Raw genomic sequence first — 16,516 nt, 5'->3', positions numbered from 1 at the left:
AAAAAAAAAAAATTAAAAAAAATGCACGTGTAGAAATTTGAAAAAAACAACAAGTGCAATTTTTAAAAATATTTTTATTTTGTAATTTATGGTTTTTAAAAAAATTCAAAAATTATTAGTCACTAACTTCAGTATCACAATTTTTTGAATTTAAAAAATTAAATACTCGATATATATTTAGAATTTAAATTGATGTTAAAAATTGTAACAAATTTACTGTAGAGATTTCTTGATTACAAAAAAAATTTTTAAATAATTTTCTTGTTAATGTTCAGTACAAATAAATTTTTCGAAAAAATATTTTACATATGTGATAATAAAATAAAGTATCATAAAGTTAGCAGACAATTTGAAATTTTTGGACTTTTTTTTTAACGAATTAATGATAAAAAAAAAAAAAAGTAAAAAAATGCACAGGTAGAAAATTCAAAAAGCTACAGGTGCAATTTTTTCAAATATTTTTTTTTTTATTATTTATCGTTTCGAAAAATATCCAAAAATTATTAGACGTCGGCTAACTTGAGTATCATATAAAATAATTAAAAAATGAAGAAATCTCTTGACGGTATTTAGTCTAATTAAGTCAATCACTTAAAGCGTCACAAAAAAAAAAAATAATGAAGTGACGTAATAAAAAAAAAATACTAATAATGCGCACGAAAACGCGCAACTGTTTGTTTGTTTTTTTTTATCTGTTGCAGTCCCCTCCCAAAGGTGCCACGATTCCTTATCGCCCTAAACCCCAAGTCGGTGGGCCAGTGATCCTGGCTGGTGGGCAAGCTTACACCATCCAGGGTAATTACGCGGTGCCCGCCCACTCGGACGTAAGTACAGTATTGCCATTGCAGGCATCCGCTGCCGGGCCTGCCCCCCCCTCGCTGAACCAAACTCTTACCCCATCGCATTTCGCGGCTGCCCACCCCTCCTCACCTTTTGCTTCACACGGTCATCATCCGCTACTTCCGGCTCATCTCACTGCCGGACCACCACCCCATCACCACCACCACCACCATCATCCGCTACACCCGAGTTCCCTACACGCCAGCGTGGCAGGCCTCGCCGACCCCCTGCTGAAGAGTGGACACTTGCAGGCAGCCCTCCCGCCCGCACTCTTGGCAGACGCCGTAAGTCTTTTGTTTTTCGTGATCCAACCCCCCACCCACCCCCAACCCCGACCCCCCACTACCTTTGACAACCAACGTAATTATTATTTTTATTTTTATTTTTTTTTTGCCTTTTACTTAACGACGCTTGCCCCCTACCCCTTCAATAAAAACTCTATTTTTTTTTTATTTTTATTTATTAGACCGACGGTACCGGACATGTTTTTTTAGACCTTTTTTTATTTGATGCGATGATGGGATTTTTTTATGTAAATTTCGAAAGCTCAATTTTTAAAATAAATTTTGGACGGAAATTTTTCAAATTCATTATAATAATTTTTGGATGTTTTTAAAAAGGGTAAATTATTAAAAAAAAAATATTTTAAAAAATTGCACATATAGATTTTTTAATTTTCTACGTGTGCATTTTTTTAGTTTTTTTTTTTTTGCAATTTATTTGTTGAAAAAAAATCCGAAAATTATTAATTGTCGGTAACTTTAGGATCGTAGTAAAATAATAGTAAAATAAAATTAATTAAAATTACTAGTTTGACATAAAGTATCTGGAAGCATAAAATGACGTCATTAGTACTGATTACACAATAACTTTAATGGCTCAGTAAAATATAATTGACCAGATTTAATTAAACATAAAATAAATGAATAAAATCCCAGAATCGTGTCGATATAATTGCAATTAGATAACAACCTGGCGTGTAACTGAATGTTATCAGGACCTAGGACCTCTACTAAGCTACCACACACTTACTCCAAACAATTGTTACTAATACTAATAAATTTGACTATTTATAAATAACAATAACAAAAAACCAACATCACTTTTCCACGTGCCTTGCAATTACAGACTGACGCTAATAATCCTCGCTTGTTGCTTGTAAACTTAAGCTCGATAAGTTCTCTCTCTCTTTGTTTCTCTTTTTCTATAAATTTTAACTGCGAGAGAACTTTGAAAAGCGATAATTCATAATTTTGGATTTTTTATAAATAACAACTTTTTGCAAACTGAAAAAATAATTTTAAAAATCCAAAATTATTCTACTTTATTAATTTATTTATGCATGCACTTGAATGAAATCCTTTGGAAATGATAAATCTTTTGCTTGTCTTGTGTCTTGGTATTAAATTGCTTTGATTAAATTTACTATTTGTATCTTATAATTTTTTTTTAAATTTAAATTTAAAAACTCGCGCTCAAAATATTAAAATTTTATATGATAGTGAAGTTAGCAGACGTCTAATAATTTTTGGATTTTATTTTAGAGAGTAAATTATAAAAAATAAAAAAACTAAAAATATGCACATGTAGAAAATTTAAAAAACTACAGGTGCAATTTTTTCAAATTTTTTTTTTTTTTTTTTACAATTTACTCTCTAAAATAAAATCCAAAAATTATTAGACGTCAGCTAACTTTAGTATCATAATTTTATTTTTAATTTTTACACATAAAATTTTTTATACAAATCACTGAATGGTTGGGTAAAAATACGATAGATGTCGCGGTAACAAGTCGGCGCGAGCCTAAGGCGAGTGGAGCAAACGCGGGAATTTTTTTTATTAGTAAAGTAAGAGACCCAGTATCCAATCACTCATATATTTGTATATCTATATTTAATTAATTTTGATGATACTGAAGTCGGCCGACTTTTAATAATTTTTTGATCCTTTTAAAAACGGTAAATTATAAAAAAAAAATATTTGAAAAAATTGCACTTGTAGTTTTTTAAATTTTCTACATGTGCATTTTTTTATTTTTTTTTTTTTGTAATTAATAAGTAGAAAAAAAAAATCAAAAATTTTTAATTGTCTGCTAACTTCAAGATGATAAATTTTGCTAAATTTTAATATACAAATGTATGAAGTGATCGAGTACTAGGTCTTTTACTTCACACAATAAGTTAAGCATCTACTGCTTCAATTGCGACAAAATGGCCGTCGGTAATTTAAATATTAATCGTATCTATAAAAATTGCCATTGATTTTAAAAAATATAAAGCAATTTTCCGGTTACGTTACTACGGGATAGAGTCGGGTTACTGGGTACAAGTTTTTTAAATCTGTAAAGATAAATAATTTAAAAATAAACATTTATAAATTTTTTCACACAAATTATAAATATAAATTCCTGCAAAATTTAATGTTGCAATTAATTGACAATTTTTTTTTTTACTCTCAATTGTCGTAAAAATTATAAAATAATTTCAAAATTAAATAGAACATTTCAAAAATAATTTTTTTGTGTAAAATGAGACATAAGTAAAAAATAATTACATCCACTGACAGTAAATTATAATATCGTATAATTATTTTTAATTAGCGCGGCTTTTGTCTACTGCTTCAATGTTTCATTGGTATTACGTTGATATATACAGAGAGATATTGAAAAAATTTTTTATTCTATTTACCGAATAAATTTGACTTGCGAAACGCAATGGAATCACTCATTGCATCCTATTGAATTTTTTTTTCTCCGCAATTCATCTTTTATTGACTACTTCATTGTTCGCGAATAAAATACAACTGCGTAGAAATTTTTTATTATCTTTATCTGTTATTTCCATTGACTACATATATAATACATAGATATGTTATATATTTTAAGACGACTGCATGTAAAATGAGTTTGAGGATTTGTAAGATGCTATAGTGGTCTGGACTCTAGTCTATTATATTGAACGGATATTATACTTTGTATATATGTCATATATGTCGTATACTAACACATATGTACATATATATATTTTGCGGACTGGTAGAAAAATTTATAACAGAATATTTGAATTTAGAAACTGTCCAAGGATGCATGAGAATGAAGATCTAGGATCCTATTATATATATGTTTATATACATATATATATTTTTTATTTGCTTATTTTTATTGCTTTAGCTTTTTTATTTAACTTTTATTTTTTTTACACTTCGTTAAATTTTTTATTCAATTTTTTCATTGAAAAAATTTTAATTGTCTTTCAATTGACGTCAAAATAAATTTGTAATTTCAATTTATTTTTTAATTTCATTTTTATAAAATTCGACTTCGATTTAATTTTTTTTTACACTTACAAAATTTTTTTTTCTATTTAATTAATTGGACTTTGGGAAAAATTTATTAATTTTCTAATTCTAATGCAAATAATGATCCTAAAGTTAGTCGAAGTCTAATAATTTTTGAATTTAAAAAAAACGATAAATTGCAAAAAAAAAAATATTTAAAAAAAATGCACTTGTGGTCCTTTAAATTTTCTACATGTGCATATTTTTATTTTTTTTTTTTCTTCAAATTTAATTGTTCAAAAACAAATCCAAAAATTTTAAATCGTCTGTTAACTTCAGTATCATCCTAAAGTTAGTAAACAAAAATTTTCGGATTTTTTTTTTCAACAAATAAATTAAAAAAAAAAAATCTAAAAAAATGCACATGTAGAAAATTAAAAAAACTACCGGTGCAATTTTTTCAAATATTTTTTTTTTTTAAATTTATCGCTTTAAAAAAAATTCAAAAATTATTAGATGTCGGCTAACTTATGATCCTGAAATGAGCAGACAATTAAAAATTTCCGGATTTTTTTTTTTGAAAAATAAATTACAAAAAAAAAAATCTAAAAAAATACACATGTAGAAAATTAAAAAAACTACACGTGCAATTTTTTCAAATATTTTTTTTTTTGTAAATTATCGATTTAAAAAAAATTTGAAAATTATTAGATCTCGGCTAACTTATAATTCTGAAGTTAGCAGACAATTAAAAATTTCCGGATTTTTTTTTTTAACAAATAAATTACAAAAAAAAAAAATCTAAAAAAATACACATGTAAAAAATTTAAAAAACTACACGTGCAATTTTTTCAAATATTTTTTTTTTTGTAAATTATTGATTTAAATAAATTTCAAAAATTATTAGTCGGCTAACTTTAGTATCATAAAAAAATGAAAATAAATTATTGATTAAAAAATTCAAATTTTATTTTTCGGCAACAAAAAATTTAATCAATAAATTTTTTTTCTATTTCTCTTTCACTAAAAAAAATCTTTTATTTCAAAGTATTTTTCATTTAAACTTAAATTTTTTTCTTATTTCTGATCCTCGCAGCGTCACTTGGAAATTACTATTATTATTATTATTGTTCTCTAGTGGCTCTTATTAGATGAAATAAACAGCATGGCTTACTCGGCACTTGACTAAAAGTTAAAAAAAAAAAATAAAAATTTCTAATTAATAAAACAATAAAATAAATAAATTAGTTAGTTGGAAAATAAACGTAATTTATTTTTGAAAAATAAAGTTATAAATTTAGTAAGAGTTTGCGCGAGGGTGGGCTGCCCTTACAGTGTTGTTTTTATGACAATGTGTTAATTTAATTGAAAAAAAAAATTTTTTTTATGTTTTAAGTTACACGTTTTATATTTATAATAATTAATGATACATTACTATTTAAAATTACAATGGACAGTGAGAAATGTACACAAATTAGTTCGTTTATTGTATTTTGCTGGTGATTTATTAGATTAGAAAATCGCACAATAAAAAAAATTTTTTTTTTAAGAGAGAGAAATTTTGGCAAATCATTAGGAGAATTATTTACTATTTTTTTATTATTTATTATAAAATATAATAATAAATTTTCATTTCGAGACAAAATTAAATCTTTCATTTCATATCATCTCATATATATATAAATTTTTTTTTTGTTTTATTTATTATTAGTCTCCGTGGCGTTCTCAAGTCAAAAGAGAAAACAAATTATTTTCCTCTTCACAAATATTTAAGAGTCGGAGCGACAAGAAAAATCGTACCCGGGAGAATAAGACGAATTAAATCTCAGACACCAGACGGTTTTTCGTTATGCCGATCGTTATTTTCCGTTTTAAAATAAAATAAAATTACTCTTGGGTATTCTGCGGGTGAATTTTTTAAAAATAAATTTTACATTAATGGCAACAAATACAAAATGATTTTCATTCAAATTTATAGAATTTTTTTTTTTAAAACATCTTACATTTTTTTAGCATAAAATTTTTCAACTTTTGTTTAAGAGGGAATAGGGTCTGAGATACAAAAAAAAAAGCAAATTTTTGTTTTTTTTTAGAGTACCTTCTATATTAAAATTCTCAAAATTTGTGACATTCTTAAGCATCACTTCAAGAATGTTCTCCTAAATTTTCATAAAAAAATATTGAAAAATAAGCCAGTGGTAGCGGGGAGAGACGAGTCATTAAAAAAAAGTCTCCAAGCGGTAGGCAGGATAACTTACGACTGTCTCATCTGAAATCAAAAAACCAAAAAGATTTCTTTAGTGCATAAGTTAATTTTAGATTTGACCGAAGGAATAAACAAAATATTCATTTTTGAATTTTTGATAAAGGTGCCATAAAAAAATTCGAATTTTTACCAAAAATTGCTGCTTTTATTGAATTAAAAAAATAAGTAGTTATTGAAAAAAAAAATCCTTCTTTCAAATCTAAGATAAACTTATGCAATAAAGAAATCTTTTTGTTTTTTTTTATTTCAGATGAGGCAGTCATGAGTTTTCCTGCCTACGGCATGGAGACTGTTTTTAAAGTGACTCGTCTCTCCCCGCTACCACCGGCTTATTTTTCAATATTTTTTTATGAAAATTTAGGAGAATCTTCTTGAAGTGATGCTTAATCGATTCACAAATTTTGAGAATTTTAATAACGACCGTACTCTGAAAAAAAAAATCACAAATTTGCTCTTTTTTTGTATCTCAGACCCTTTTCCCAAAAAATTGTGTCATAAAAAAAATTTATAAAATTTTCAGTTTTGTCAAACGGTCTCATTTGAAAGATTAAATTTTTATCTACAAAACAGTCAGCTTTTTAAAATTTTCATTTTTAATTCAATTAATTTTCCGTCTCTTGCTTTTCGTCAAAACCAAAAAAACAAAATTATTTATCTTAAATTTTTATTCAACTTGTTACCACTTTTTTGACTCACCACAAAAAAATAATTTTTTGCACACCACACAAAAAAAAATTTCACTTTAATTAAACATTCAAAAATTATTAATAAAAAAAATGTTTTTCTCCAAATCGATGTTTTGCCAGTTCTCCTCCCCCAATTAATTTGATAGCTTATAAAAACAAAAAAAAAGAATTAATCACTCACGCAAAAGAGCGAAAGGTCCAAAAAGTAAAATAATCGGATTAAATTGTTACAGATGGGAAAACTAGGTAGTAATCCATTGGCTGGTCTAGCAGCCCTAGGTCTTGGCGGACTGGCAGCGCCAGCCAATACCGGGGGATTAAACCCAGCTGGTAAGTTAAAAATAAAAATAAACCGAAAGTATTAAATAAATAAACTAATCTAGGTATTATTCATAAACTATCAGCATTAGCGGCATTAGCTGGAAGTCAATTACGTACAAATCATACAAATCGGCAACAACCGGCAGCTAATAACCAGACACACGAGATGACTGTACCAAATGAATTAATTGGGTGTATTATCGGTAAAGGTGGTACTAAAATTGCTGAAATACGTCAGATATCTGGTGCTATGATCAGAATCAGTAATTGTGAAGAGCGTGAGGGCGGTGCTACTGATCGCACTATTACTATCACTGGTAATCCGGATGCAGTTGCACTCGCGCAGTATCTCATCAACATGAGGTGAGCTCTATTATTCATTTTTTTTTTTATTATTATTTATCATTACACCCCTCGTCTTACTTCTAATTAACCCGACATTAATTTTTTAATTATAAATTTCTGAGGTCCACAAAAAAAACCAAAATAATGGTGACCCCTCTTTACATCTCAGTAAAAATATATCAGAGAAATATCTCAATATAAAAATACATTTTTTGACTGAGACAAAGGGGAGTTCAAAATAATATTTTATATAAAAAAATTTTGGTGTGCAAAAAAAATCAAAATTTTTCTAAGGGATCGAACATTAATTTTTAATTACCAAGAAATTTATAATTATTTAAGTATTTTTATTTCAATGGTATTTTATTTATAAGGAATATATATATGTATATATAAATACATATATATGTTCTTATTGTTGCTCATTGTGAATTCATAGACGGTAACGTGAAAAAACGTGTTCTGTTAAGCAATCGGATGATAAAATGTAGACATACTCTGGAAAAAAAAAACTTTAAAGTTTATCATTTTTTCGATAAAGAAAAATTACATGTGTATTATTTATGTCTTAAATATCTGAATCATCTTATTTTGTTTAGTTTTTTTGTAAAATATCTAATAGAAAATTTTATTTCTAATTGATTGATTGGTGGATTGGTAAAGAGCACAACAATATAAGATGATAATGATTAGTTATTTTTGTTGTGCGTCATAACGACAGATGGATAATTAATTTTAGATGATAGTAAATTATGAGGAGTTGTGAGGATTATGGAGGATTAATTTGAATGATAATAGAAATAATATAGTTGTGTTAATAATGATAGTAATTTTTATGTTATATAATACTTGGTAATTAATGTCGCGTAAAAGTCTCTTTAATATCTGGCAACTAATTACGCAAGCCCTGGAGGTATCTCGAGTTATCCAGACCTCGACTGTTTAGTGTCTATATAGATGTGAATTCCGAGATTCTGGAACGTCTAATATCAGCTCGAGAGTACTTTAGATCGTAATTCTAGGTTAACATTTAATCTAATACAATTCCAAAGATGTTTTATACAATTTCATTATTTTTTTTTATTAAACCACTTAATTACGGTGATCAATAAAAAAAATGTTGGCACATCTTTAGTACGAATGGTGTGCACTGTAATCATTTTAAAAATTCAACAATTTTCTACTTAAATATTCTTTTAAAAATCGAAGTGAATTCTACTTTTATATTGACGACATAAAATTCTAAAAATAACTTCATTACTCCATACAATAATTTATTCATTTTGAATGCACACCTTAAATACCAATGGTGTGCAATATAATTAAATTGACAATTTAACGATGTTCTACTAGAATATTCTCTTAAAAAACAAATTTTACTATACTTTTGTGTGTAAACAACATAAATTTCTAAACAATACTTCACTATTTATTTTATCGCACTCCTAAAATGCAGATGGTGTGCATTATAATTATTTTAAAAATTCAACAATTTTCTACTTTAATATTCTTTTAAAAATCGAAGTGAATTCTACTTTTACATTGACGACATAAAATTCTAAAAATAATTTCATTACTTCATATAATCATCTATTCATTTGTAATGCACACCTTCAATGCGTATGGTGTGCAATACAATTATTTTAAAAACTTAGCAATTTTTTACTTAAATATTCTTTTAAAAATCATTGAGTTATACTTTTGTCTGTGAACAACATAAATTTCTAATAAATACTTCATTACGTCAATTAATAGTCCATTTATTTTTAATGCACACCTTTAATGCGAATGGTGTGCAGGACAATAATTATATAATTTTAACGATTCTCTACTTGAATATTCTTTTAAAAAGCAAATTAGACTATAATTTTGTTTGCAAACAACGTAAATTCCTAAACAATACTTCACTTTTTATTTTAAATGCACACCTAAAATGCAGGTGGTGTGCATTATAATTATTTTCAAAATTCAACAATTTTCTACTTAAATATTCCTTTGAAAAGTCAATTTATTTATACTATTGTATGTAAACAACATAAAATCCTAAAATATACTTCATTACATCAATTAATAGTCCATTGATTTTGAATGCACACCTTAAATACCAATGGTGTGCAATACAATTATTTAAAAAATGTATCAATTTTTTACTGGAATATTCTTTTAAAAATCACTGAGTCATATTTTTGTCTGTATACAACATAAATTTTTAACGAAAACTTTATTATGTCAATTAATAGTCCATTTATTTTTGATGCAAATGGTGTGCAGGACAATAATTGAAAAAATTTCAACGATTCTCTACTTGAATATTCTATTAAAAATCAATTTGAATTTTACCTTTGTATTGACGTTACATAAAATTCTAAAAATAATTTCATCACTTCATACAATAATCTATTAATTTTGAATGCACACCTTAAATGCCACTGGTGTGCAATACAATTATTTTACAAATTTAACGATTTTCTACTTGAATATTCTTTTAGAAAGCGAATTGAATTCTACTTTTGTATGCAAAAAAAAACTCTAAATAACTTCATTACTTCTTACCATAATGTATTAATTTTGAATTCACACCTTAAATACCGATGGTGTGCAATAAAATTATTTCACAAATTTAACGATTCTCTATTTGAATATTCTTTTAAGAATAAAATTGAATTATACTTTTGTATAAAAAATGCATAAAATTCTAAAAATAACTCCATCACATCAATTAATAATCGATTTATTTTTAATGCACACCTTGAACGCAAATGGTGTGCATTTTTCTTTAATAATTGAATAAGTATAAAAATAAATATACAAATAATTGAAAAAGTATAAAATTTCAAATACACGACTAAAATTTTTTTAATTGATCTAAAATTATTAAAACAATGAATCCGTTTATTTTTAATCACAGTATTATCATTATTTATTAGTCCGTTTATTTGTTCGTACACAATATCCGTAAACATAAAACTAAATATACGCAATAAAATAGACTCCCCTTAGTATGAGCTTGAGTTCGCTTGATAAACATTGGCCTTACAGTAACCGGCTTAAATAATTATAAATATTTATCATAAAATAAATTGATCCATCTAGTCGTTAAGACCAGCACAGTAGCATAAAATAAATAAGAACGCAGGTGAGCTAGTTATATAAACGTATAATTCAAAAGAGGAAAACACAAGTTCCTCTTTTGATAATGTATTACAAAACAAACAAAAACAAACAATGATGCGGAAACAAACAAGACGGTTCTTCACATCAACGACTGGAGTATAGTACGTGCCTTCAAGGAGTACCAGTTTCAAGAAAATAACGACGAGACCAAGAACAAAATCAATTCATAATCCTTTGTTTCCAGGTCCTGTTTTCCAGGTCCAGTTTCCTGAGTATCCTGCAGATATTCAACTCCGCTCTTTCTCTTATTCAATTCTCTTTCTCAATATTTGTTCCTTTAACCGCTGGCTGTCCTGTTATTATTATAATTATTATAACTATTATATTTATTATTTTTTTTAGATTAATTAATTAAACTCGAATTAGATTTTTTCTTACATTAGCAATTACGGTCAATTATCCTTAAATTTCTCCTTTAGTTTAGTCGCGAAACGCGATTTTTTTACCTTTTTGCAGACAATTTTATCCTGCGCAAAAAAAAGAATTTCTTGGGAGAAATTTTCTCTCCCTAAGAAAATTTTCGGTTTCAATTCGCAATGCGAAAATTTTCTTGAGGTTTAAATTTTTCGCGCCAAGAAATTCTTTTTTTTTCGTGTAAATTTTTCGCCAAGAAGCTTTTAATGCTTTTATTTTTTTTTTAACGTAGCGATAGTTTTTGATTAATTAATTAATCAATTTATTGTTTTTACGCTTTTATGTGTCCGCCGTATCGTGAATATAGACTTTGTTTTTTTTAAATGTTGACTATTTTGAGGTTACGCAGAAAATTTTGATTGAATTTCGGTACCGCTAGAACTAAATTAAATAAATTTTGAATGTATTTGCAAAATTAATTATTTGAATTGTAATTATTAGTAATTAGAATACACGTGTGAATGTAGCAGACATCAAGAAATATAAAGTTATAAATAAGTAGAGGAAATAATTAAAAAAAAAATATTTATAAAAAATTTATTAATGGGCAGTCACGTAGTGATTGCAGGTTGCTCGTATTTAATTAATTATTTACTCTATTCATTAATAATTTAAAATTTTTCTGATGTCTGCTCCATTAGAATTAGAGTAGGGGAGAGGTGCTGCAATTGTAACAAAAATTTTATTTTTTCTATTTCATTTGTTTTTTTTAAGGTAGTAAAGTTAAAAACTGTCAGAAAGTTAGCTGATAGTATCTTTTATGTGACTGACTTAATTAATTAGTAAAAAGTCAATGTTAACTTATTAACAAATCAATTTATTTAACTAAAGTCGGGGACCAAGATGGCGGCGCACGAGTTGCAATTGTAACACGGAACGAAATAGATATTTTTCATGAAATTGCTTTTATTATTCAGTCTTAATACATACTATTATACTTTACTCTCTTAAAGTCAAGTATTTAAACTTATAGTATCACATATATTGGGATCTGTAATATAAATTATTAAACATTTATAAATATTGAAACAATCAAAAAATTACACTAACCCAGAGTAGATTTGTGGCGCATCCAGTTTGCGCAGATCCCATACACGACTCTGAGTGTTACAATTACTACTCGTTCAAGGGTTACAATTTATGCTCACGCGAATTGTTAATAAAAATCTAATTACAATAACAAAAATCAGTAAATTTATATGAAATTAGATTATACAATACTCTTAATATGTCTCTTAAAGTATTAATACAAGTCTCACATCATAACATTAGAAAACAAATTTGTTATTAAAAAAATTGTGAAGCGTACAAAAGAAGTTTTCACGCGTATTTTCAACAATTCTCGATATTTTGATGTCGGAACAAAATTAATAACTGAAACTTTGATCTAATCAATGACTTACTATTTTGAATAAGTTAAAAAAAGAATAATAATAATTTTTAGTTTTTTTAATAGTTTTTTATTGAGTGTTACAATTGCAGCACCTCTCCCCTACTTTCATTCTTGATTTCGTGATTTTCTTTTTCGTTGGTATAAAAAAAATATAAATTTCAAATTTCATAAATTGTATGAATTATAACCTAAAAAAAAATAAATTACTTTGGCGCCAAATAATTTAAAAATCACAGAAATTCATACAAAAAAACAAAGAATTTTTTAGCGGAAAATAAAAACTTTCAAATTTCGGTATCGGTACAAAAATTAGAAACGAAACTCTATAGCAATTTTTATTAAACAAAGTAATTTTTTTTGTCTATTAAACCCATTGACTTGCAAATTTCTCTTCGCGACACAAAGGATAAAATGGCAAACAAAAACAAAAACAAAATTCATGAGTTTGAAATAAAGTTCCGTATATAAATCACCGTTTATAAATTTCGATTAAAAAATAAATATAATAAAATCTTCATTTTTTTTAAATAACTCTTATCTAAAACACTCGCTACAATTCACTCTAAATTTATTTAGTTCTTTTCTTATTATCTTGTAATCCATAAAATATATATTTTATTCCAGATTGTCAGGCATTTAATCGACACCTTCCGGTGCAAAAAAAAATAAAAATATTTTTTTTTACGGTTGTACTGCTAAAAAAAATATTTTTATTTTTTTACAGTATCTTTTAATCCTAGTTTAAAAATTTCCCGCCTTTAATATTTATACACTTTTTTTTTAATCAAAATAAATTAATTAATTTAATGAATTGCACTTTTCGCATGATTTGCACTCAGTTTTTTTAAAAATAAACATTCAATTTATTTAATTAATAATAATAAATAATTAATAAATTAAAAAATCAATTTTTTTTAATAAACAAAGTGCACATGTGATAATTATTTTAATATTTATACTGAGTTTTACGAGGATGCTATTTATAATATATTTTTATATATATGTATATACACATATATATGTATGTATGAAGTAAAATTCATCAATTAATCACATCCGAATACTAGGGTCCTCGCTCAACTCGTTGCAATCAATTGGCGAGGCATTTCCTCTTTTTCTTTTTTCTTTTTTTTTTTTTTTTTTTTTTTTTTAACTCCATCGCGCATCAAGAGGCCTCTAATTACTATCAGCAACTCGGTGTCTCGTTGCGCTGTGGATAACTCACACTTTGTCGTCTCGACAGTCAGCTTTACAATTAAATTCAGAAAATAAAAAAAATTCAATTACAATTACAACTAAAAAAAAAATTCAAGATTTATTGGGAAAAAAAAAAAAAAAAAAAAAAAATACAAGTCGAGATTTCAAAATGCACGAAATTTTTTTTTATTTAATGCAATACTTCATTTAATTATTGCTGGATTAACAATAACGAAATTATTACTTTTTTTTAAATTCAAATTTTCGCGCTTTTTTTTTTAAATTTAAAAATATTTCAAAGCTTAAAAAATTAATTTGGAATACTTTCACTCCAGCAATAAATAAAAAAAAAATTGTAATTAAATCGAAATTACGGAAAAAAAAATTTTATTTTCCTCGTAAAATTTTTCTTAATTATTATTATTATTAAAAATCTCTTAATTATAAAATATATTCTTTCTTATAAAAAATTAATTATTTTCTGGTCTATCATAGAATAATTTAAAAATTAAAAAAAAAAAAATATGATCCCACCCTCACCTTTTATATACATTTGTGTCTTTTCCCCAGTGTCGAACTGCAGAAAGCTAACCTAGAGGCCCAAAATACCCAAAACCCTGGCAGCGGTACCACTCCCGGGGCGTCCGGGTCCAGTGCTTCCCCTTCTAATACTACTACCACTGCCTCTCCTTTGGCCAGCGCAATCCCCTTGGCTCAGCTGCTAAGCAAGCCAGGAGCCCTCAACGCCCTCTCTAGCCTGACAGCCCTTGGCGGGTTAACGGAATTACTTGGCGGTGCTGCTGGTGCAGCAACTGCGACATTACCTGTCCAAACAACTGGGGTCCATCGCTCACACAAGACATTTACGCCACGTCTTAGAAGTCCAGGTGCACCTGGACCAACTGACAGCGGAAAATTTAAATCTGAAAGGACCAAGTACAATCCTTATTGAATATTATCATCCGTATGATTTATTATTTACACTTTTAATAATAATTATAATAATATTATTATATATTACTTATATTACACTATTAGATATTGATAATTTTTTTTTTATTCGTAATTATTAATTAGAAATTGGCGATTCTTCAAAAAGAAGTGACAGCTGCTTTTTTTCGCGGCAACGAATGATTTTTTGAAATTTTTTATTTTTTATGATATTTCATATATTATCATATAGAAATTTGAACTTGATCAGATATTATCATATATTATGCGGGATCATGTATGCACATATATGACTAGAAAATATAAGAATATATCATATATGATCATATATGGTATTTGTTCATATATTTTCCCATAGATATACAGGGAAGTATATAAATAAATATCATTTTCATATAAGTCATATATAAGTTTTTTTTTATTACAGTTCCCGAAAATTTAAACTTTATCAGATATGATTATATATGACTATGTAGAATTATATCTGTGAATATATGACTTGAAATTAATGGAAAATGTCAAATATGATCATATATGGTATTTGTTCATATATTTTCCCATAGATATATAGGGAAGTATATGAATAAATATCATTGTCATATAAGTCATATATAAGTTTTTTTTATTATAGTTCCTGAAAATTTGAACTTTATCAGATATGATTATATATGACTATGCAGAATTATATCTGTGATTATATGACTTGAAATTAATAGAAAATGTCATATATGATCATATATGGTATTTGTTTATATATTTTCTCTATAGATATATGAGAACGTATATGAATAAATATATTATCATATATAGTCATATATAAGTTTTTTTTTATTACAGTTCCTGAAAATTTGAACTTTATCAGATATGATTATATATGACTATGCAGAATTATATCTGTGAATATATGACTTGAAATTAATGGAAAATGTCATATATCATCATATATGGTATTTGTTCATATATTTTCTCCATCGATATATGAGAACGTATATGAATAAATATATTATCATATATAGTCATATATAAGTTTTTCTAATCACAGTTCCGAAAAATTGAAACTTTATCAGATATGATCATATATGATAATATATGTTATTTCTTCAGATATTTGACATATATATGACCATATATAAATATGCAAGATTATGCCCATGAATATATGACCAGAAATAATGTCATCATATATTATCATATATATTTATGTTTGACTACAAATGAGCCTTAAATTTTGAAATATATATATATGAACAAATACCATATATAAGAATTTTTTTTAATTACAAAATTTCCATTAATTATGAGATCAGATATGATCATATATGATTATGAGTTGTAGTCATATATCATCATATATTTATTTTTTACCATTAATGAGCATATAAATTTGAAATATATATATGTATATGTACATATAAGAACATATATCAACGAGTATCATATATGATCATATATGTTCATATACGAGGAATTTTTTGTCTTTTTTTTTAATAGCAATTTGCAATATTTGAAAAAAAAATTCCGTAATTCGTGATGCGCGCGAAAAAAAAAAATTTTGAAAAATCATTTGTGACCAAAAAAAAATAGACTTGATTATGTTTCGTTTAAAAAAAAATTAGCTATTTTTTTATCGATTAATTATAAGAAATTTTAATT

General features: G+C 26.2%; 1 protein-coding gene across 5 annotated transcripts in view; it reads left to right on the top strand.

The window, feature by feature from the left end:
- LOC130671860 (poly(rC)-binding protein 3) overlaps positions 1-16,516 on the top strand; it is a 46,084-nt gene that overhangs the window by 21,841 nt on the left and 7,727 nt on the right. For 2 of the 5 annotated variants that reach the window (XM_057475965.1, XM_057475964.1), the window contains exons 5-7: positions 702-824; positions 7,302-7,398; positions 7,452-7,752. In XM_057475965.1, coding sequence (XP_057331948.1) covers positions 702-824; positions 7,302-7,398; positions 7,452-7,752 — 521 coding nt within the window. Of the gene's footprint in view, positions 1-701; positions 825-7,301; positions 7,399-7,451; positions 7,753-14,482; positions 15,481-16,516 lie in introns of those variants that run through there. The other 3 variants (XM_057475961.1, XM_057475963.1, XM_057475966.1) reach the window with 3 other exon arrangements.

This window comes from Microplitis mediator, chromosome 7 (genome assembly GCF_029852145.1).
Source record: "Microplitis mediator isolate UGA2020A chromosome 7, iyMicMedi2.1, whole genome shotgun sequence".
NCBI lineage: Eukaryota > Metazoa > Arthropoda > Insecta > Hymenoptera > Braconidae > Microplitis > Microplitis mediator.
Note: the sequence above shows the minus strand (reverse complement) of the source record. Positions and strands in the feature narration are given on the sequence as shown.